Source organism: Trichosurus vulpecula, chromosome 1 (genome assembly GCF_011100635.1).
Source record: "Trichosurus vulpecula isolate mTriVul1 chromosome 1, mTriVul1.pri, whole genome shotgun sequence".
Taxonomy (NCBI): Eukaryota; Metazoa; Chordata; class Mammalia; order Diprotodontia; family Phalangeridae; genus Trichosurus; species Trichosurus vulpecula.
The window spans coordinates 20,145,545-20,169,783 of NC_050573.1; the positions used below are offsets into that span (position 1 = coordinate 20,145,545).

Below are 24,239 nucleotides of genomic sequence, written 5' to 3' on the forward strand. Positions count from 1 at the left end.
CTACCATGCCTCTGGCCCACTCACCATGGACTATCCCTCCATGAGGCCAAAGGCCCTATTGGCAAGTTCCTCCATTTTGTGAAGGACCAAGCATGCCTGCCTGCCCTCATGGCTCTCCCACTGCAGCCCTTCCAAGCTCTGTGCCCATGATGGGCACCATCACTCCTTCAAGCTGCTCTTCAGCTCCCATTCCTATGCTGTCCTCCACCCCGCCCCCCACCCATTCGAATGTAAGACTGTCTTTCCTTTGGCCTGTATGTGTGTGTCCAGCAGTTTGCACCCAGTGCATGCGTCCATTTATCCTTCTTTCCTTCTCTCTCTCCCTCCCTTGCATTTCTAACATTGCATTGACGCCCTTTTGTTTCTCCATTTCTTCGTCACTCCCACCTCCCACCACTGGGCCATGTGCACTTGACAAAGTACCTTCTAGGTGTTATGGTTTCCTCATTTACAAAATGGAGACAATCAAACCTGCACAACCTCTCTCTTCCCAGGGCAGTTGGGAAGAAAGCATTTGGTGACATTTAAAGTACTAACTAAGCCTGCATTCCTGTTATTTCAGGCAGCTCCTCTGTGCTGCCCTTGCCACATGAGCCTGCACTCCCAAGTCGGCTGCTCAGCCGTGCCCTGGTGCAGAAGGAAAGTGCTGCTCCATCTGAGCCACAGGAACAGTCTGACGTCATTTCGTGTATCACCAGGCCCCGAGCAGCCTGTCTGAGAGCGTTCTCTAGCCCCTCCTAACCTAAGGGCCCGCCTGAGAAAGAGAAACGGGGAGATAAATCAACTGGAGGGCTGGGGTGAGAGCTGGCCCTGGCTTGTTAGTCAGAGATGCTGGGCTTGGAATCAGAGAAAGCTGAGCACACCTCCAACTAATGCTATGAGCATTCATTAAGTGCCCACCAAGTGCTGGGCACTGTTATAGATGGACGTCAAACCCTCTATGCCCTCTAAAGGGATCGGGGGGCGGGGGGGAGGGGGATGCTCTGTGTGAGGATAAGTAAAATGAAACATATACAAAACAGACACCACCCAAGTGGGAGGAGAAGCAGAAACAGAAAAGATCTCTTGGAGGAGCCAGGGGCTCCAAAGGCAGAGCCTTCACCCTTGCCTCCAATAATGATTTATCTGGGTAACCAGAGGCAAATCCAGATCTCTCCCAGTCAGTTTCCTCACCCATAAAATGGGCATAAAGCACCTGCAGAAACGACTCCCTATGGTTGTGAGGGTCCGATGAGACAGCACAGATGAGGTGGTGGTGATAGATTATGAGTGTTTCCATTCTAACCCAAACTTTTCACCAGAAACTAGGAAAATGGGGTATAAGATTTGGGAAGAAAGTAGAAAAACTCATTGTAATCACTGTCCCGCTGGCTTTTAGTAACATCACTAAGGAGGAGACCATAGGCCCAAATTCACATTTTGGGGGTTCATTTGTCTAAAACTTCAGGGATTTGGCCCAGAATTCTAATAAACCCTCTTGGATTTCTTTCCCTGTCAAATGCACCTCACTCCCATCAAAGTCAAGCACAGCCTCGTATAAACTTCAAGTTCCCATGAAGACATAGGAAAGCTTTGCTCCTGGGACATTCCTAAATACGTAACGCTGTTGTTGCTGTTGGGGAAGCAGACTCCTCTCCAACTACAGATGGCTGAATAACCAAAGGCTTTCAGAGCCTTCTCTGAATCACAGGTAAAAAGACATAAGGTGACACAATGACCTAATTCTCCATACTGTATGCTACATTCATTGGAAGAGCGACAGAATTAAGGGCTATTCTGTTATCTTGCTCTGGATAAGGCCAATGTAGAATCAGAATTCTGACCAGCTAAGTTGACCCCAAATTTCTGTACTCGCCAGAGCCCCCAAACCAGGAAATAAATACTTCCCCAACCCCAACCCCAACCTCCCCCAACACCTATGAACAGCTAGAAACAGACGTCTTACTCTGCTGCACACGGGAGGAACAGCACCACCGATCAGGCCAGATGCTACCCGTTCATCATTCAAGGTAAAAATAAGGTGCTTAATTTAACCAGCAGCATGTGAACGGCACTGCGTGAGCAGTGCATAGAGAGGTGGCCTCAGGTCGAGCAGACTCAGGCTCCAGTTCTCCCCGAGGCAAGGGGCCCAGGCAACTCCATATGATTCTATGTTGAAGAAGACATGCCAGCGTGCAAGGTCAGGGGGAGTGTCCTTACCACGGAGGTACCCACAGGGATGACATTTCAGATCTGAACCAAAAAGAAAAAGCAAACCCAACCAAGTTCGGCTTAGCTGCTCGCTATTGGTAAGTCAATTCACAAAGGTGACCAAGGATTCAGAGCAGCGGGGGTTGGTGACTCTGCCAGGAACAGTCTCCCTGACGGCTGTGAGAAAGGAAGAGCATCGGCCAGGGAAGAAGCCAAAAGCCCCAACAGACAAACAGAGGCAGCTCAGGCCACTAAGCCCAAGGGCCCTGAAGAGGCCGAGGACAGAAGACTGAACAGAAAAGAGCTGGTGTTTGCAATCACAGCCTGGAGTCAATGACCAAAACCAGGTCATTGTGAAGACAGGACTCAGTAACTTAAATTCTGTTTTTCCAACCAAAGTTGTTCACATTCAAACAGTGTTTGTGCTTAAATAGATTTTTCACTAATCTAGAAAATTCCTTCAGCTAAAATGCTTTATTCTCCAGTGCTCTAAGGCCAGTTTTATGACCAATGTCGTGCTAGCTAATGTGTTATTATTATCAACAGTAACAGTAATAGCTAACAGTTTACCAGGAGCCAGGCGCTGGCCTAAGCATTTTATAAATATTATCTCATTGATCCTCCCAATAACTCTGGGAGGCAGGTGCTAGTATGCCCCCCATGTGACAGATGAGGAAACTGAGCCCAGGGCCACACAGCTAGCAGATCTGAGGCTGCATCTGAACTCGGGTCTTTCGGATTCCAGGCCCAGCACTAGCACCAGTGAGATGCCCAAGCAAGGATTCTGAGACCTCAAGAAGCGAAGTGCTTTACATCACCACAACACCCACAGATGTGTTTCGCTTTACAGGTGGCCGGTGCAGTCTTGTAGGACCACATAGCTAATGCTCTTTTTGCTACATCATGCTGCCCTGTTGTTGATAGTGACCTTCCCATTATCCAGTTCTGAAGAAAGCTGTTCTGTACTCAAAAAACTTGTGGAACTGAATGTTGTAAACTAAAAATAAACAAATTTAAAAGGAAGAAAAAAAAAGACTTCACATGTGATAAACAGAACCATATTTATAAATCTATGGGCCATTTCCCAAATGATAAATGATCACGTGACATGAACAGGCAGTTTTCAAAAGCAGAAATCAAAGTAATCAATAGTCACACTAAAAAATGCTCTCCAGCCAAGAGTAGGAGGGAAACAAATAAACTGGGAAAGAATCTTTACAACTAGTGTCTCCAAAAAAGGTCTCATTTCTAAAATAGATAGAACTGAGTCAATTTTACAAGAATACAAGTCATTCTCCAATTGATAAATGGTCAAAGGATATGAACAGGCAGTTTTCAGAGGAAGAAATTAAAGATATCTATAGTCATATAGAAAATGCTCTAAATCAATATTAATTAGAGAGATGCAAATCAAAACAACTCCGAAGTACCACATCACACCTATAAGATTGGCTAACATGACAAAATAGGAAAATAATAAATGTTAGAGCAGATGTAGGGAAGTTGGAACACTAATGCATTGTTGGTGGAGTTGTGAGCTGATCCAACCATTCTGGGGAGCAATTTAGAACTATATCCAAAGGGTTATAAAAATGTGCATACCCTTTGACCTAGCAATACCACTTCTAGGGATGTATCCCAAAGAGATGAAAAAAATGGGAAAAGGACCCATATGTACAAAAATATTTATAGCAGCTCTTTTTCTGGTGGCCAAAAACCGGAAATTGAGGGGATGCCCATAAAAAAAAAAGTTGTTCCATGTCTCTCCCTCAGTTTCTCCATCTGTCAAAGGAGAGGGTTGATCTTAATGATCTTTAAGGTCCCTTCTAACTGTAAAAAGCTACTGGCTCTGGTACAAATGTAAGAAAAACAAAGACAGCAGAGAGTCAGAGACAGAGCGGGGACCCTAAAGCTCCATAAAAATTGTTCTTGAATCTCTTCAGTAAAATGAATTGTATTTTATTTCATAATTGATTTTATAGCTTCTCTTCTGAGTAAACTTCCAGACCCACGACAGAAACTCATCAAAGGCTTACAATAACTGCTCAGCCACTTGACACCAATTCATGTATCACCATGGCTGAAGCCAAATGGTAAAAAAGGTAAAACTTTCCAAAGTGTAACTAAGAACAATTATTAATGGAATGCTATTGTGCTATAAGAAACACTGAATGTGAAGAATTCAAATAAATTTGGGAAGATTTGTAGGAACTGATACAAAATGAAGTAAGTAGTTTAGACAATGACTCTCATGATGATCAATGGAATGGAAAAGCAACATGAAAGTAATCAGGAGTCTGGTTGGTACCCTAGTCGAGGCCCAAAGGGAAAGCCAACCCCACACATTATGCAGCAAGTAGGAGGACGCCCTGGAAGGAGACAATGAGGTATAAAAGGAGAGAGAGGGGAGAAAAAAAAAAGGAGAAAAGAACACTTTTAGCTGAGCTCATTTCAAAGCCATCACAGTTAACCGCACAGGCAGAAAGTGACCGTCCCACGTTTAGAGAGTGTACTTACCCCCGTACTGACAAGGGACAACATGATCCTCTCATTTAAGGCCAAGGTTTCTCCTTGTTTCATCTTGATCCTCTTTTTATCTAGGCATTTCATTGCATACCTAGAAACACAAAGATTACTGAATAATCTGGCGAGCCAAGTCCTCTCTCGACTAGCTGAACACAAGACTAAGGTTGGTTTGAGAAATACCTGTGATGATGGCAGCTGAATGCCATAAGCATAAATCCTTTTTTGTCTTTATTATACTAAGGAAACATTCTACTCATGAAACAAATAATTAATTTTTATACTAAATATTTTTCTCTTCCACATGGCTAAGTATTCCCAGTTGATGGAATAGAAAAAAGAAGTTAGTTGGGAACCACAACCATAAGGCCTACACCATAACAAGCCTTCCATCAATATTTGTCGATGAATATTTTTCAAGTGTCAGTGATCAGGCTTAGCATCATTAGCGCACTATTTTCTTGTCTCCCCAGTTAGACGACAGTGAAGAGGGCAGGGGCTGAGATGAATCTAAATTTTCCTGTCTCTCTCATCATTAAGCACCATACTCTGCACACAAGATCCTTAACAAGGGGTTATGGAATGCAGAAATGGATGACCTTGGAAAGGAGACAAGTTGGGAGGAGCTCCTTTTTTTGCACTCGGGCAATCAACCTATGGATTTGTCCTGGTCCCTTTTCCCAGACAGTAAAGTCCTGGGGGCAGGCAGGGCCTGTGTCATAAGCAATTTTATTTTTATCATCCTTAATGCTTTATACATAGGTGTCACCTAGTAGTAGGAAGTGAGAAAGCTAAGTATTTAAAAGAAGGAAATCCTTTGGAAAAACAAAGCCTCCATTTCTAATGGGCACCGAATTGAAAATTTAAGTATCAATTCCCCCTTACCCCCAGGAAATAATTATACTCTAGAATAATAACTTTATTAGTAGTGACCCAACCTTTTCAATGGCACATGGGAAGGGCCTGGACTCTCCCAATGCTTTGGATGGACAGAGGGTCAGCCAGCATTTCTGGGAGTGTGGCCATTCCCTCTGCCCATGCAGATTCCCCACCCTTCCAGGACCTGGTTGATGGTGTGAAAGAGCTGTCAGCTCCCTCTGGCAGCCAACCTCTCTACATTGAGCTTGGCTAGTCACCCACCAACAGGCCTGCAATCTGTCCCTGGGCCCATACCCGAAGCCTTTCAGGCTCAGGAGGCCTGGCTTGGCTGGCCTTGACAACCCCAGGTCACTTCCATCCAGCGATGAGACATGGGAGGATTTCCTGGAAGTCTAGCGAAAATACTTGGGGCAAAAATATTCTAATTTATAATGCAATAAAATTCTTTAGAAATGAGAGGCTAGAGTAGGACAGTTCTCCTTTACAGACCTCATATGCTACTGAGTGTTGGAACTCAATATTTCCACTGAAGCCATTTAAAGAGCTTACATTTTTCCAGTGTCAGCTTTTCTGCAACCATATACTTCACCAAATCCTCCTCGGCCGATAATCCTATGTACACTGAAATCATTCATGGTCAACTGTGAATTCAAAAATAACAGGCATTTCATTTCACTTTATTTTTTTCCCCACGCTCTCACACAGATTCAGACTATCGTGAGTGGTCGCTCGCTCCGGCGCAGGGGGCTTCCGTTAGCCTCGCCGAGGGCCCCAAGCACTCCGATTCCCAAGTCCAAGGATGGAGAGACCTCCACATACTCCCCCTTCCTTTGCCTCTTCCAAAGTAAATGAAGCACAAGGAAAGGAGAAGCAAATGTGAAGACCACACAGTGCGAGGTCACGGGAGCCCGGCTCGGGGGTCACAGGCCCAGAAGAAGGAGTGACGTGCCCAGGCCCCCAGAGGATGCTCAGGGCCCATCCTAGTCGTTCGCCTGGATTTCTGTCTGGAGGCTAGAGAGCAAGGAGGTCACAGATGCCCATATGCCTGGGAGTATCTACCAGCTCTGGGGAGGTAGGGGGTGGGGGTGGGGCTTTGCTACAGGAGTCCCAGAGGTCCAGAGCTGAGCCTATGCACAAAGGAGAGACAAAGCGCCTGCCAAGGGCCTACAGCCACTGGGGCTCAAACAGTGGTGTGGAGTTTCTGGCCCTGGCACAAGATGGGGTACAAAGAACTGCTGGTACTTAATCCAGGCTTGTGAGGTGAATTCTAAACTCCAGACAAGGTACCGGGTCAAAGGATGTGCCTCTTGTACAAGCCCAGGAAATTAGCTTGTTTTCTCCTAAGGAGGATGGATGGTGCTGGGAAACTAAATCCCATACAGTACTGCACAGTAGCTGAGGCCCCCAGGAAGGCAGGGGGACGGCTACCGGCAAAGCCCAGAAGGGCAGGCGCTTTGTCTAAGACATCCCACTCCTGGCAGTGAGGCCACAGAGAGCAGAAGTCTGGTAACCATTCTTATTCAAAGACAAATATGAGGCCTACTCTCAGTCATTCTCACCTTGGCTCTGTTATAGGATCAAGTAAAGGGGAGGATACAGGAGGTGGAGGAGAGGAGCCAACTTTGTGCCCTTTCCCAGAATAAAGAGAAACAGACTTAAAAGGGTTGACATTGAAAATAAACAGAAGACGCAAGCTAAGCCTGTCAGTCAACAGCATATATAAAGGCACTTACTACGGGCCAGTTCTGGGAATGCAAATACAAGCAGAAAGATAGACAATCTCTGCCCTCGAGGAGCTCACCTTCTAACAGAGGAAGTTAGCCATTTTTTTTTTGAAGTTAGCCATTTTTTAAAAGGGAGCTGACAACAAGGATGGGGGCGGGAAGAACAGCAGAGACTGAGCTGGGTTTCCCTTTCTAGTCAAATCTTAACATTCTTGGAAATATTTTGATGAATCAGGCAATACAACATTATGAGGCTGATTAAGGATACATTGTCGTATTTTGTCAAAGTCTCCTTCCCATGATAACTCAGTCTTGTTCAAGGAAGGAAGAGCAATGGAGCATTATCGGAATTTCATATGAAACACAGAGAAAGGAGGACAAGGGAGGAAGGGAGATAAGGAGGCGAGATCACACAATGATCACACAGTTACTTACATGAATATTTAGCTCTACATTTTTCCACTGACAATATCTAGTGAACTTGTCACTAAAAAAGAATGAAGTTAAAGTAATTATTGGAAAGTTACATTTCTCATCATTTAACTTATTTACTTCCTACATTCACAGAGCAACTTTAAACAAGGCACAGTTCTTGCAGTACTCGGTGTCCAGAATGACTGCCCCACAGCCAGCACAGAAGCAGCCCGCTCTTCTCCCCTCGCCCCACCTTTCAGCACCTTTGCCAATCTGCTTGAAGCCTCAGAGTTGTTTTGAGACGTAGTTCTCTTTGGATTGGGAATTTGGTACACTGTTAAGTGTGCAGTGCTTGTAAGTATTCTGACCACTCCTCCGCCTCCTAGGGAATGGTGTTGTTGGAGGTATTTGTTAGCTGTTGAGATATCTCAGCTATCAAACCGTTATCAGAATTACTGGATACAAAGACGTTTTTCCCCACTTGACCTCTTCCCTTTGTACCCTACTTGCACTGGTTTTATTCACGAAAAAGGCTTTTCAATTGCATGTAATTGTTATCCTTGGGGCAGCTAGATGGCACCAGAGTACAGAGAGCACTGAGCCTGGAGTCTGGAAGACCTGAGTTCAAATGCATCTCAGACAACTTACTATCTGTGTGACTGAGCAAATCCCTTCCCCTCAGCAGGCCTCAGTTTCCTCAGCTGTGAAATGGGGATAATAACAGCACCTACTTCCTGTCTGCTGTGAGGAGCTACTGAAGTAATGACTGTAAAGCGCTTGGCCTTGTGTCTGGCACCGATGATCACCCTTGTCATTATTCCTTTACTTGATTAAGAGAATTTCCCCTCCAGCCCCTTCGCAGGCAATAAACATTTCTGATAAAAAAATATTGATTAAAAATAATGAAAGCTACTTGATCTGAGTCTCCCTCCTGAACACGGCCTGAGGCGCTGGTCTCAGCCCAGATTCTAGAAAACCACTCCCTACTTCTGTCGGGGCTTCTTGGGAAAAGGCGCGTTCCACGAGCGCGCACCCGGCATCCGGGATGGCATTCTTTCTGGCTTCTTCTTGTCTAGTGTGATAAGCTGTGACGATGACTGCTTTATCCTATCTTTTGAGACTATGGTGTCTATTCTCTTCCTTCCTACGTTGTTTTCCTGGCTTTCTTAGGTATCAGTTTCTGAATATGCAAATGTTCTCAACATTTTCCATATTTTGTCTCCTCTCTAAGGTGTTATTTTGTCACTAGGATCAGAATATTTTCCTGAGTTTCTTCTTGTGATCATCATTAGGCTATAATAATAAAAATGATCTAAATGAATAAAGACATACTGGCAGGACAAAAATAACACGACTGGAAATCAGATACTCAAATAGCTAATATAGTACCACAATTATCTGTATATGATCTGACTTAATAATTTGTTTTCCTCATCTACAAACTGAAATAATAACACTCTTTGCTATCTATCTACTTCATCAGAATTTTCTATTGGTCCAGTTTTTGGAAAGGGGTAAATTATACTTTATTTTAATGATATATAAATGAAAAGTGCTCTAAATCTTAGGCTGCCTCCTGGGGGGAGAGGGAGCCTACAGGGCACCAAAGAGCCAACGACAGCACTTGACAGGGATAACTGAGTTGAACCATAAGCAAGGATAATGAGACTATAGGCTTCCCTGCTCCCTGCCATGACCTCTCCAATGTGGCGCTGCCAGTCTCCATGGGCTATGTCCATGGGCGTCTATCTCTCTGCACAAGGGAGAGTGTTCCAAGGTGTGAGGGATGACCATTAGCCTTCCCTAACTGAATCAAAGTCTTAAAAAGATGACTTGAGGGCACCTTTCCAGTTGTTTACCAAGGGTCAGAACTGCTATTCAAGGCTATGTCCTCACTAGATGATAAGCTCCTGGAGAACAGAGATGCCAATTAGCTACCTTTGTATGCCCTACAGCTTGGCCCACTGTCTGCTGAAAGAATGCTTATCTCATATATATTAACTACTAGGCCAGAGCCAACATGGTCTGTGGAGGAGGGACGATGACTCTTTAAGTATCAAAAGGTCCAGCATGTGCACTGGACTGGTTCTGTTTGGCCCCAGAGGGCAGGACCAGCAGGAATGGTGCAGGCATTGAGGGGAAGGCATCCTAACAATTCCAGTTGTCCACTAGTGGGATGCGCCACCTGGAAAAGTGGGAAGTTTCCTCCTATTTGTGTCAAACCTTTCAGATTTGAACCCCAATAATACAAACTGCTTTTGCTCTATTCTAAAAATGCCCTTTTCCTGCTTCAGCAGCTTCAAAGACCAGGAGTATCTTTATTGTCTGTGGTGACAGAAAGCCTGCAGCCTAAGTGGTCCTACCTGGTCAATTGATTTGTTTACCTGAGAACTTCCTTCCTTTAGCTCTGAATTGTTATTTAAACCTTCTCTCTCTCTTGTTCAGGTTAATCAGGTCATGTACAAGTTAGCTTACAGGGAATAAATCTATACTAATTTTTATTTTACCTAGTCTGTTTGCCTCCTTTAACCAAACTCTCAGGCTGACATGGGTCTGAGGATCTAATGCCAGAAGGAAGCTCAGAGGTCACACAGTGCAGTTCCTTCATTTTGGAATTGAGGAACCAAAAACCCAGGGAGGGGAAGTGAGTTGCACAAGGTCACACTACCTGTCAAAGGCAGGATTTGAACCCAGGCTCTCTCCACTCTACCATCCAGCCTCCAAGATAAAGTCACTTCTACCCAATGATAAGACTCTGAGATTTCAGGGAGGTCTCCACAGTCAGTTTTCTGATACTACTCAGAATAATTCTATCACATAATGAAAGGAATAATTTTTGTAGTAAATGGTATCCATGACATCTTTTGAAATTATACAGAATTGCAGAACAAATGAACATTCCTTTGTATCTGTGAGCACACAGGGAATAGAGATGCAGTAACAGACTTACGTCTATATGGTATCATAAAGTTTGAAAAGACCTTTGCTCACGACAGCCCCATTAGGCAGTACAAGGCCTGTACTGGAAGGATTCTGGAAGGATGGAGAAAGTGGGGCTCACACAGGGTGGGTGACCTGCCCCCCTCTGGACAGTCAGTGTGAGAGGACAGGAAATTATGCCCATCTCTTCTGACTCATGACCCAACGCTAGCCATGGGACATGGTTACTGTGTGACTTTCATGTGCATGGATTACAGAGAAAGGTATGTCTCATGAGAACACACCTTTAGTTCTGGTCACTGTGGGGAGCAAAGATCTTTCCCCAATAAATGAAGACCCACACCTGTAAGAAACTGGGAGAATCTACTAGATCAACCATCTAATAGACATAGTCAAGAGGCAATATGAGATTTCGAATTAAAAGACAGCATCTTATGAGCAGCAGCAAAAGGCAAATGTATTAGCTAGGTATTCATTTGTTTGACAAACATCTGGGCTCCTACAAAGGGATGAGATGCTGGGGTAAGTGCTAGCTGTTAATTGTATCAAGATTCCAAAAAGGCATTGGCTTGTGTCCTGGAATTCTAATAACAACAATAACTCACGTAAGGATTAGGAGACCAATCTGACACCTTAAATTAAATCTAGTGAAGGAAAATCCAACAAGTCAAATAATTTATGGAGTCATATTTGTGTTAAAAATGGATTCCCCCTCAGGTTTTTTTTTTTAAAGTATTTAAGCCCCTTGGCTGGTCCTTTAAAATGTTAGACAGATTGAGTACTTGACAGAGAGGAGGGGACATTAACACTCATACACTTAACACAATTAAAGTCTTGAGAATCAGATCAACTAACATTACAATGCTAATCAATGAGGAAACTGGATGCAATTTCACACAAGTTTTAGAAAGACAAATATTGCATAAACTGAAGTACAGGTTCATAGGACAGCACTTCGTATTCAGCTTTTCATACCTTTCAATATATTTTTGAAATATGTTGCCTCGAAGACTATCGCAAATTTCTTCTATGTATGGCTGAAAAGGACCAAAAAAGAAATTCCACACAATGTAAATTGGAAGACTAAAATGACCACATATGGAGAGGCCAATGATAACACTGGCCTGTACCACTAACCCTAAGATGAAAATCGGAAACCCAACACACAAATATTTGTACATGCATATACACATATAGCTAACGTTTGAACTTCATTGATTTGAAGAGAATCATAAAAAGTAGGAGCTGGAAGGGATCTTCAGCACCTTCTAATCCACTTAGCTCACATGACAGATGAGAGAAGAGGCCTCACACAGGATCATAAAGGCATTTATTTGGTGGCAGATCCAGGCCTAGAGCCCACATCTCCTGGCTTGTGCCCTTGTACCCTTGCAGCTACACTGACAAGAGTCCTGCCCCACTCACTATCTTGACCAATTTATTATAAATAAAACCAATAGACACAGATACAATGTTTTCCCCCGTGTGCCGGCTTTATATCCACCATCTTGTTATAAATGCAAAGTGCAAACTAACATTCTTGCCCACGTTCTCTGAGCCACTCTACTCCACAATGCAGTCATTAAATACAGGGAGAGTCTGAACTGGGAGTTTGGGGAAAGGGGGTCCTGTGTGCGAAGGCACTGAGACCTCCTCCGACCTGGAAGGGGCAGCCCAAGTAGTCCTGGCCAAACAGTAGTAACCTGAATGGACAATATGTCATTTACATGAGACCATGACAATCACAAGGGATCTCTGAGGTCTCCTAGTCCAACCTTCTACACCATTCAGCCTTTGCTCTGAAGACCATCATACCAAGAACTGATCAACTCCCATGACAGCCTATTCTCCTTCTGGAATTAGGAGGTGTCTGAGTTGGAAGGAATGTGAAGGGTCATCTAGCATAATGTGACATAGGAGGAGCCAAAGGGGAACACGACACAAGAAGCTAAGAACCCCTGCTCTAAACAATCTCCTAATAGGTCTACAATATCCAGCTCAACTTGGCCTTCTAAATCTGAGCCAACCAGAAAGCCAAGGAGACACCTCTGGGTGTCCAGCTGATTCCATCAAGAAAGCAAACACTAGCTGGTGTAGTGGATAGAGCACTGGGCTGGTAATCAGAGAGACTCATCTTCCCAAGTTCAAATCTCAGATACTAGCTGTGTGACCCTGTTTGCCTCAATTTCCTCATCTGTACAATGAGCTGGAGTAGGAAATGGTAAACCACTCCCATATCTTTACCAAGATCAAGACCCAAATGAGGTCACAAAGAGTCGGATATGACTGAAACAACTGAACAACAACTAATTCCAGAAAGTTATTAGTGATCCTCTAAAGAGTCCTTAAAAGCCAGAACTGTGCCTTCATTACTGCCCCCCAGGGAAAAAGCCCAGGTACCCACATGACAGGGACCTGAGGGCATGAGGCAGAGCCACAATCTCAGGATTCTCAGTTCATTGTTCATCAAACTGCTACAGCAACAACAAAGCTAAGCAATGTCAGAATATTATGGACAAGTTCTCCTTTCTCCCTTACCCTGTAGATAGGGATGCCAACCCAAGGAGCCTCATTTGGGGGTAAACAACTGGTTTCATTTTTCATGGGACAAATCCATGTGAATGTAACCAGAACCTTCCACAGTGTACCTCGATCCCACTCTATGGGATCATCTGCTCATTATCCTTCACCTAGCTGCCCGCTTTGGGCTTCTCTCTCTGAATGACTTTTCCGCCATGTCCCAGGATGCTCCTTACTGGGACAAGATCCAAGATGCCATCAGCCTCAGCACCTCTGTTCCCCTGGTTGGAGGGCAGGGCCAGGATCTCCAAACCCTGCCTTAAGAAGAGAGCCCATCTGGGACAGCTCCTCATTTCTCATCTGGCTCATCATACTCTGGGGTTTGTGTGGGACTTTTCTACCATGCACAGTACACCCCTCCAACTCCCCTCACAACACACACCCACACATACTATTCATTTTCCTTTTGTGTGCTGTCTTCCACCACTAAAATGTAAGTTACTTGAGGGTAGGGACTATCTTTTTTTCATATTTGTATCCACAACACTTAACACAGGGCCTGGCACACACAGGTGCTTAATAAACATTTGCTCGTAGACTGCCTGATTCAAATCTCAGTGGACAAATGCTTAGAGCATTTCCTCACATAGGACACCAATCTAAAGTCAGTGAGGACCTGAAAATAATCAGCACACTAAAGTTTATTGGTGATGTTGTGGGAGGAGATAGATACATGAAATACTAAACCAACCAGTACAAGAGTGAAGAGTAAAGCCACTTATTAGCATTCATGAAGACAATAAAGTTGATTTCAATTCAGTCCTTCCCCAATGCAGTCCAACCAGTTTATGTATCTAGATAAAGCCCTAAAGTGTTCAATCTTCTTGAGCCATGCCTCCTAGCAACATAAAAACCAAAATGAGCACCTGCTGTACCTTATCGTATGGAACCTCCAGTATTAAGTTCATCATGAAAATAAAAATAGGATGTCATAAGGGGAGAAGGCCTTGAACCAACTTACCTCACACCATAAAGATCATCACTGATCTCAAGTAAGGCCATGGGCATCTTTGGTTAGCTTTCAGACTCATAAGAAACTCAATATGACTTGATGATAGTCTCTTATACATCTTTTTCTTAATACTTCAGAGAAACTACAAAGGGACCATTATTCAGTTGAGAGTGTTGACTGTCTGCCATTGCACTTTCTATGGAAAATACACGGGATGGAAAAAGCTTGGGCAGGGAGAAATTCTTAGCACTAAAGACTAGCAAACACATGATGACTTATAATCTGACCTTCCAAAAGCATTGCTTTCTTCAATAGTACCCTCATGTTCACAGAAAGGGTAACGACAGTGATGGTAATTCAAACCAAGGCTCCCTTGGAATAACTTGAAGAACAAACAGAAAGCTGGGACAGATTCATGTGTGAAGTCCTCTCCAGGACACAATTCTTGAAAATCAATCTTATTCAATCAGGACATGGTGTTTAATACAAGTTTTAATAGCAACCAATCATCCAACAAGGGGGAGGAGAGGTCACAACAGTTCAGATCAGAAAAAGACTTTTTTGGGGTTCTAGTACAAAGTATGACCTAAGCCCCAACTCTCAAGGCAAACATCAATTAACAAAAAGTGTGACCAAAACACACCAAGGAAACTGTCCCTAGTTTTTGAACTGCTAACACATCTTTTTTAAAACAGAATTTTACTAGAAAAGTTTTTATAAAGTTCTATGGCCAAGGTACCATATCATGACTATTTTATTTCTCAAAAAACAAAGAAATCCATGTTAGAGAAATTCTCTATTTGGAAGACAGCTTAATACTCTGAGACATCTGGATTTCCTCAGTGTTCGATTTTCTTTCAGGGATTGCATACCAAGGCCTCTGCACCTTCCATTGAGTTGCAGAGGGTCAACCTGGTGGTGAGGAGCTTGGCTATGGCAATCAAGGGAGGTTTTTTGGAAAGCATATGCATAGCCTGGCATTGGGCATATACCAGAAAAGTTTCCAGCTCGGGGGAAAAACCAGAAGGTGCCTGCACTCTGGTACAGCCTACAATAATCCAAGGCCATCTCCAAGCTAGGATGACACATCACAGGATGACATTAGTGGAAGAATTTAAAAATAACTGATTTTAAATTAATCTTTGTTACCTGATGAAATCTAGTTGGAGGTGCCAATTCCTACAGGCAAAGACCTTTTCTAGACTGATACAAATTAAGGACATTTATCCTAAAAAGGTTCACTCTTACCTGAAAAAGATTTGAGGGCACTTTTTTCTTGGCTAGATGAGTTTGTACATGGTCTACAGCTTGCTTTGAGAATACCTTTTAAAAAATTAAGAACAATGATTTCTTTTTCACACCAAAATGAAAAACAATTGTTTGAAACAGACTGCTTTATAATTATATCTAATTAAGAGTTTCAAACCTTGTATAATCTCTTTTATGAAAGATGATCCAATAATGCTTTGCCATTTGGGGCAGCTTTATTTGGTAATTCCTACACAAGCACTTGCTGGACAGCAGGTATCTCCCAGTACCTGTGGCCTAACAGGACACTCTAATTAACAGGCTAGTGCTAGGAAGGATTATGTGCACTGGCAGAAATCTAATCCAATAAACATTTATCAAGCACCTACTGTGTGCCAGTGATAACAGCAGTTGTCCCACACTGAGAAGCATCACCCTCACCATTTAGCATTTTCCTGTCCTTAGGAAAATACTGCCAGTCCCCAAAGTCTGGAAGAACCGGAGAATTCACTAAAACTTTGGGGATGCCCCAGACACTCAAATGTCTCATTCCTGTAACTGATCAACCAAAATGGAAAAAGGAAAAAAGGAAGCTTTCCCAACAAATGTGTGAAAATATTCACGTTAAAATAAAAAACAACACTAAACAGGAAAAGCATTTTGCAATGCACCTTGGCATTCAAAGCTGAGAAGAGAAAGGAGAAGAAATCACAGGCCAGGCAGGGAAAATCTCCAGCAATGGAATAGCTTTCTTCCAGATCTCAAATTCAATGGTTCATTACTCTGCACATGTGACTGGTTCCACACCTAGCCATGCACCTTTATTTGAGGGATGAAGACTGAAAAAGTGAGGTCATCTAGCTAATTTAGTGCCCCACGGAGTTTCCTGAGTGCCAATCCTCTGCTCTTTACTTCCTAACATGCTGAACTCTATTAACACCTCTTATTAACTTGAGTTCTCTTAGAAGGATAGCTTTTCCTCTTGAAAACTATGGAGGGAGCTATCTCTTGAGATTCTATAGTAATAGTGAAGCACCTCACAAAACACATCAAAGTATGTTCCCTCTGGGCTAAAATTCATCACATGAAAAGTTCTAGACTCTCCTAATAACCACAGTGGTTCAGCCACTTAACTAAGTAGTTCAATGTTGTTGTTCATCCTTCGTCCACAAAGGGGACCAAAATGACATCGAGATATTGGGGTCAAGGTGCAATGTGTCAGATTGACCGATGAGACAAATGTGAGCTCAGAAGGCTCTACCAGAGGTCTGATATAAATAGCCCATATGAACATTTGAAGTGGAGATGTCTCTAACTTGGCACATTTCACGGTTCTTTTGTGCTACTGCAATTCTGCTTTGCTTACAGAACATAGTACCTTCTTTGATGTGGGAATGTCATGTTGGGCGGTCCTGTGCCAGAGTCACTCATGTCTTACAATCAATACTAAAGTTCTTCAGAGAGACCTTGAGAGTGTCCTTGTACCACTTCTTCTAATCACCTTGTGAGTACTTGCCTTGTTCGAGTTCTTGGTAAAAGAGTCTTTTAGGTAAACGTGCATTTGGCATTCAGACAACATGGCCAGCCCATCGGAGTCGTACTCTCTACAGCAGAGTTTGAATGCTTGGCAGTTCAGCTTGAGAAAGGACCTCAGGGTCCGGTACCTTACCTTGCCAGATGATCTTCAGAATCTTCCTAAGACAATTCAAATGGAAGCAATTCCATTTCCTGGCAAGGCACTGGTAGACTGTCCAGGTTTCACAGGCATACAACAATGAGGTCAGCACAACAGCTCTGTAGATCTTCAGTTTGATAGGAAGCCTAATACTTCTCTCCCACATTTACCTTCAGAGTCTCAGTAGCTCGGGAGCCTACTGTAGCTTCCTGAGCTAGCTCTGGCAATGTGTGTGTCAACTTCATCATCTATGTGGACATGCCTAGAAAGTATACTGCCAAAGTAAGTGAACTTGTCCGTAGCATTCACAATTTCTCCACTTGCTGTAACCAATGGTTCCATGTATGGATGACGTGGTGTCAGCTGGTGGAGAACCTCTGTTTCCTTGGTGTTGATCATCAGGCCAAAGTTAGCAAAAGTAGTAGAGAACTGATCCATACTCTGCTGCATCTCAGACTCAAAGGCTGTACTGAGTGCACAATCATTTACCAACAAAGTGGAGCACTAACTCACCCTCTGTTCTCTTCTTGGCTTGTGGCTTTTTCAAGTTAAATAGCTTGCCATCAGTGCAGTAGCTCTGACCTTGATGCCATTTTCATCCTCGCTGAAGCTATCTGACATTGCTGAAAACATCATATTAAAAAGCATGGGAGCAAACACAGAGCCCTGCTTCACTCCACTGGTGACTGGGAAAACATGAGAGCATCTCCATTACCCAGAACCAGCACAAGCATGCCATCGTGGAACTGACGTACAACACTGATGAACTTCTCCAAGCAAGCAAATTTCACCATGATCTTCCCCAAGCCCTCACAATTGACAGTATCAAAGGCCTTGGTTAGGCTGATGAATGTTATGTACTGACCTCTGTTCTGCTCCTGGCATCTCTCCTGGAGCTGTTGGGCAGCAAATGCCATGTTGATTATTGTTCATCCCTTTCTGAAGCCGCACTGGCTCTCAGATAGATGACCATCTTCCAAGTGAAGGATAAGCCAATTAAGGAGGATTCTGGAAAGAATCTTGCCAGCAATGACTAAGAGAGATACACCCCCCACACATGCACTTTGTGACTGTCACAAACTATTCCCTTCTCCTTTATGGAGATGGACAACAGAGGCATCCTTGATCTCCTGGGTGATAATTTCCTCTTGCCATATAACCTAGAAGATTTCAGGAGGCTTATGTATAAACAGTGGACACTCTGCTTTGTAGTTCTGTGCTGGGATAGAATCAGTACCAGGCACTTTGCCACACAAGAGGAACCTAATGGCATTCAACACCTCTTCTTCAGCTGGAATTTTGGCTAGAGAGGGATTGACTTCAATCTGAGGTATGCAATAAATGGCTTCATCACTGGTTGATGATGGTCTCTTGTGAACGGTGTGGAAATGCTCAGCCCACCACTCCAGGATCATGTCCTCATCCCTGATCAGTGTGGCTCCATCAGCACTGAGTGGTTGAGATGTACCAGAGGTCTTTGGCCCATGAATAATAACAGCCATTTTAATAACCACTGACTTATAACCAATAACTTATCTAAGTGGTTCAACAACCGGCCAGTGGCTCAACAATCCTCCAATAGGTTGTTCATAAAATTCATTGGGGAAACTAGAAAATAAAGGAACACTTCCATAAGAAATGCCACCTTTATCTGCTGCTATTCAAATCTCCATAAATCCCATTATCCGTTAGCATAAAGCTTTATCAAATATCAAACTACAATAAAACCATCTTCATGCAACAAAGAAGTTTTCCCTAGAACTGAAATTCTTCCAAATTATGGGTGGTTTAAATTATATCATCATTATTTAAGAGCTAAGTGACTCCTCTGGAGAATGCTTTTAATGCTGAGACACTGTACCCTGAAATATCACTGGTTAAACATTCAAATGTGACCAATCAGACAGCAGGTATGCTGGACTTGGTTTCTGTAGGTACAAAATTAAGATCAATGGATGAAGGGTCAGAAATCCCTGGTTTCACTCACAGCTCCAAAATTTAGTAGCTGTTCAACTTTAGTCAGGGAACAAGGAGATCTCGTTGGATCTGTCAGAATCAGAACTAGCAGGGACTTTAGAGATGACCACGTCCGGACCTCCTCATTTTACCTAGGGAAAAAACTGAGGCCCAAAGGAGACTTTTCTTAGGTCATCCAAGTAGTAAATGGCAAGGCCCAGATGCCAATTCAATCTTCTAATGCTTAGGCACCAGGTTCTTCCCACCACACCACACTACCTCCAAGCACCAGCTGTGTCCTCTGGAAAACAGAAATACTGAGAACTAAACTATCTGCCTTCACAAGGTCATTGTGGGGCAAGTGTTTTGGAAGTTTTAAAGTAATAAAGAAATATGACTGATTCCTATTACCTACTGAAAGTGGCTTTATTAGGCAAAGTAATGATGCTTACCTTCCTGAGGACAATAAGACTGTTTCCTCGGATTAACCACTTTAAACACAGTTGGTTATAACTGTCCTTATCAATTCTTCAAAGATAGTCTCTAAGACCAGCTGACTGGCCTCACCCTCAAAATCCACTTTCAAATAATAAAGCCACATTTCTTCAAATGAGTCTAAAATTTCAGTTTCATTGATTCAGATGAGTCTTCTCTCCAGTTAATTCAAACTAATAAGGGTTTCTTTTGATAATGTTTTTCCAGAGGAAATGATTAATTTCTGAAAATAGCACTCATGCTAAGGAACAGAAATTGCAACAGGAAACAAGGAATGGTAGAGAGCTTCTCTCCTTAATCCTCTGTTTACCACTGCACTTACGCACAATATGGAAACTTTTTAAAGAATCTTGTTCCAAAGGAAAACATTCATTAGAACTAAGATTGCCCAGCAGCCACATTACAAAAAGGAAATACTCACATGGGAAGAAGACAGAAGCTCCTTCATTATGAATGTGTCGTAAATTTGCCGACTCCTCCGGAGACGCTCTTCTTCAGAATCAAGCTTTTCGTATTCTTTGATCTATATGTTAAAAAACGGTCAGGATCAGTTAGGCTGTTGCTATAACATTATACGACTTAGCTGAAGGGGCTCATCAGTCACCATGGTGAGAACCACTTCCGCAGGAGGTAAAATAGCACCTTCCACAGAACACTGTCACCGCTAACCATACAACACTGCTGTTCTACAATGTGAATTCATCTGAAAGGTAGATTTGTATTTTCTATAATGATCACTATCCATTAAATGGATAAACACAAGGCCAGGCATTAAAGAGTCTCACTGGTACAATGACTTTGCAGCATTAATACCCGTGCCTGTCATTCATCCCTACCAATTCCTCTATCTTGTTAGTTGAAATTTGAAAGTTAACTATAATTAAATATGGATAGAGTACTGGGCCTGGAGTCAGAGAGCCCTGGGTTCAAATCTTGTCTCAGACCCTTAGTGACCCTGGGCAAGTCACTTCACCTCTGCCTCAGTTTCCTCATCTGTAAAATGAGCATAATAACAGCCCCGACTTCCCAGGGTTGTTGTGAGGATCAAACAAGATCGTATTTGTAAAGCACTTTCCAAAACTTTAACTGTTGTGTAAATGATGCTGTTACTCAGTTATGATGCTACAAAAGCAAATCCAATGAAGGGAAAAAAAGAATAACGAAATTCCTACCCAAAGTTTTGAAAAGGACCTGTAAGAGCCAACGCGTGTTTCTATAGAGCCCTGGGGACACAATGGCAAGCCACTGATTCACCCCAAAGTCAGAGGGCACTGGTCTCTACCAAAAATGCTGCCTCTCCAAAGCTGGATCGTTCCATATGGAAAGGAGATTTCTAGATAAGAGTCTCATGACTAAGTAAATGATTAAGTACAGTTGGGAAATACTTGGCTCATATGGAAATGATCTCTATCCCTTCCCCTTGTTGGACAAGCCAAGAGTAGGTGAATATGGATCTGGGGAACTATCCACATTGACTCACATGAAAAGCAAGAACTACAGGCTAATCAAAGAATAAGAAATAGAAAGCCACGTGGTGGCAGGAGAATGTAATACGAAGTATGCACCACTGCTGCCAGTGATGGACAAGGATGAGTGTGTGAGCTGATGGGCAGGGAGGGGAAGTGTCAGAGCTGCAGGACAAACCAGGACCCCCAGAGGCACAGCATATTCCAGAACTTCGAGGAAGGCTTTCAACATTTTCGATCAATCCCCTTTAGGGAATTCATGGAAGGCAATCATGACATGGCAATGATCACACCAGATGAGAAAGAATAAGTGAGTTTAAGAGTATTCAAAATATCAAAGGCATCTTAAAATTCCATGGCATAGAAACAGAAGGAAGCAACCAAAGAAGATACGTGGCTAATAGGAAGACCACAACAATGAATAGTCGACTAACAATCATAAAGTAGTATGAAGCATTCAGTCACAAACTATGAAATGAGTGGAAAGAAAATCATGCTGTAGGTTATTTCTGCTTTGGAGTTCATTTAACAAATAAGGTAGACTATGCTTCTTAGCATGATAGAAAGGCTCTGAGGGCTATATTAAATGACAAAACTCCCTAGCACCTTTAAGAGAAAATGTATTAATGTGGAAACCTATCAAGAACCAAACTGTCATGTAAAGCCAAGATTGCCTACATAATGATATGCTATAAAGTGGGAAAAGGACCAATCTGATAAATAATCACTCAAAGTTTATTTCTAGCCCTATAATAAAAGCACATTTTGTAAATCATCAGCAATCATCATAAAAGAGAACATAAGCTTAACATCTGGGAAGTAGTATACCGTCATCTTTTCAACTAGGAAAGTTTGCCTTTTTATAGGGCAAGCAACCCAGAATCAATATATAGCTAAAGCACACAACCAGCTGCACAAATTTATTTAAGGAAAACCAAAACAGCTAACTAAAGCAAACTACTAACAATAACCAACATTTCTACAGCGCCTACAATGCACCAAGCACGGTGTAACTAATATTGTCTCCTGTGTCCTCTTATTATCTCAGGAAACTAAGACAGAGATGAAGTGACTTGCACAGTTAATAAGTGCCTGAGGCTGGATTTGAACCCAGGTCTTCCTAAAGACCAATGCTCTACTCCCTGTGCTACCTAAGTAATAAAATTAAACCTAGCTGCCAAAATGAAAGATGGTTAGGAGACAGTATTACAGAGAACAAGGATCAAGTGTACAAATATAGTAGGGTTAGATGAATGCCCCAGACAAGCTTGAAAGCCTCTAGTGAACAGGGAAGTCACTACCTTCTGAGGCAGCTCATTCCATTGAAAATTAATATAATTGTCAGGAAGTTCTTCCTTTTACTACAGAGCTGAACTCCCTCTTTTTAACTCCCAGCCACTGTCTCTCTCAAATATCTGAAGATGACCATCCTATTCCCCCTTAAGTGTCTTCCTAACACTACCAGTTCCCAGATTCTTTAGTCATCTCATATTAACATGCTTGTGAGTCCTGGCATCATCCTGGTCACCCTCCTTGTCCATCCTTAAACTGGTCCACATCAGTGTTAAAGTACCTAGTACAGCAGGGAAGTCTGACCAGGGCTCAATACACTGTGATTCCTAGTTTGGGGGCCTACACAGCATTCTTTATGTGGGTAGCCACATGACCCTGCTGACCCTACCCAAAATCCTCCTGTTTAGCATCAACTACTGTTAAATAAGGTCTCATTTGTGCTGTACTTGCGCAGTTGAGTCTTTGAATACAGCTCTAGGACATTCCTCAATGCCCTGTAAATGTGTCTGATTCAGATTTTCACATATACCTATCAAGACTTTTTTGATTCCTTGTGCTGCCATCTGGGAGCCACTCGAGGTTTATGTAATGCACAGCTTTTACAAGCATGCCTTCTATATCCCCATCCAAATCTTTATAAAAGTGTTCAGTAAGCCAAGCTTCTTTATCAGCCTTTCTAAGAACTCCCTCCAGGGGCCATTAATCCAGCATTCTTTTGGGTACAGTCACTCATCAGCTAATAATCTATTTAACTACATTATCATATAACCCACATTTTGCCAACTTACCCACAAGGATATCAAAGAGACTGTCAGGTGCCTTGCTGACATTCAGACATATCACGCCTCCAGAATTTCCCTAATCTACCCAGTCTTTATCTAAATGAGGATAAATCTATGCCAGCTTGCAGAGATCATGGCTTCCCTTTCTGCGTGCCCACACACTATCCCTTAAGTAATCTGTTCAACAGTTGCTTCAGAGATGATAGTGATGATAATCAATGAGCAGCCAGGCATGCATTACACATCTACCATGCCCCCAGGCGCTGTCCAGAGTGCTGAGCTGACAAGGACAAAAAGGTCAGTCCTTGTTTCAAGGATCTTACCTTTGAGATAATGACAGGCACCCATTTAAAGAGTATAGAATTGATTCAAAAGACACGAGATAATTTAGGGAGGGCATTAGCAGTCGGACTAATCAAAAAAGGCTTCCTGTTGAAGACCCTGCTTGAGCTGAATCTTGAAATAAATGATTCTACAAGGGAGATGGAATCCATTCCAGGCATAGGGCACCAGTGCAAAAGCATGGAGAGGGAGGTGGAGAGCTGTGGGTGAGGGAAAAAGAGGTGGCCAGCTTGAATGAACCTGAGCATGCAAGAAGCGAAGTAATCTAAAAAAGATTTTTATAGGGCAAGCAAGGTAGGGCAGGACCAAGTTTTATAGGATAGAAAGGTAGGGTGGGACCAAGTAAAGATCTAAAATGTCAGTGAAGGAGCAAAGGGTGGTGACATGGTCACACCTGTTCTTAAGGAGTCAAGGCCCCTATGCTGGGCCCTGTGGTTACAAGTACAAAGAATTAAAAAACCCCAAGTCCCAAGAAGCTTTTGTTGTCTCAAGAGAGTCAGCAAGTACATATAAAAACAGGTTCCCCATAAACTTCAAGTTAATAAGTACAAATCAATACAGAGTGGTTTGGAAGGGAGGCTGCAAGAACCTGGGAGGATCAGGAAAAGGCTTCATGTACAAGATGCCACCCAAGCTACATCTTAAAGAGGAAGAAAGACTTCAGATAATTCCAGTCATAGGAGACAGCCAGTGCAGAGGCAAAGAGAATTCTGTGCGAGGAACACAGCAAAGGCCCATTTGGCTGGATTGCAGCATGTGGGAGGGAAAGTAATGTACAAA

The 24,239-nt window shown here is 42.9% G+C and overlaps 1 protein-coding gene across 1 annotated transcript in view; it reads right to left on the reverse strand.

The window, feature by feature from the left end:
- The window catches only part of GRK3 (G protein-coupled receptor kinase 3), a 181,814-nt gene that overhangs the window by 56,534 nt on the left and 101,041 nt on the right, over window positions 1-24,239 (reverse strand). Inside the window, exons 4-9 of the mRNA XM_036755351.1 lie at window positions 19,998-20,099; window positions 15,451-15,525; window positions 11,646-11,707; window positions 7,752-7,803; window positions 6,142-6,233; window positions 4,708-4,807 (exon numbers count right to left, since the gene is read on the reverse strand). Coding sequence (XP_036611246.1) covers window positions 4,708-4,807; window positions 6,142-6,233; window positions 7,752-7,803; window positions 11,646-11,707; window positions 15,451-15,525; window positions 19,998-20,099 — 483 coding nt within the window. The remainder of the gene's footprint in view (window positions 1-4,707; window positions 4,808-6,141; window positions 6,234-7,751; window positions 7,804-11,645; window positions 11,708-15,450; window positions 15,526-19,997; window positions 20,100-24,239) is intronic.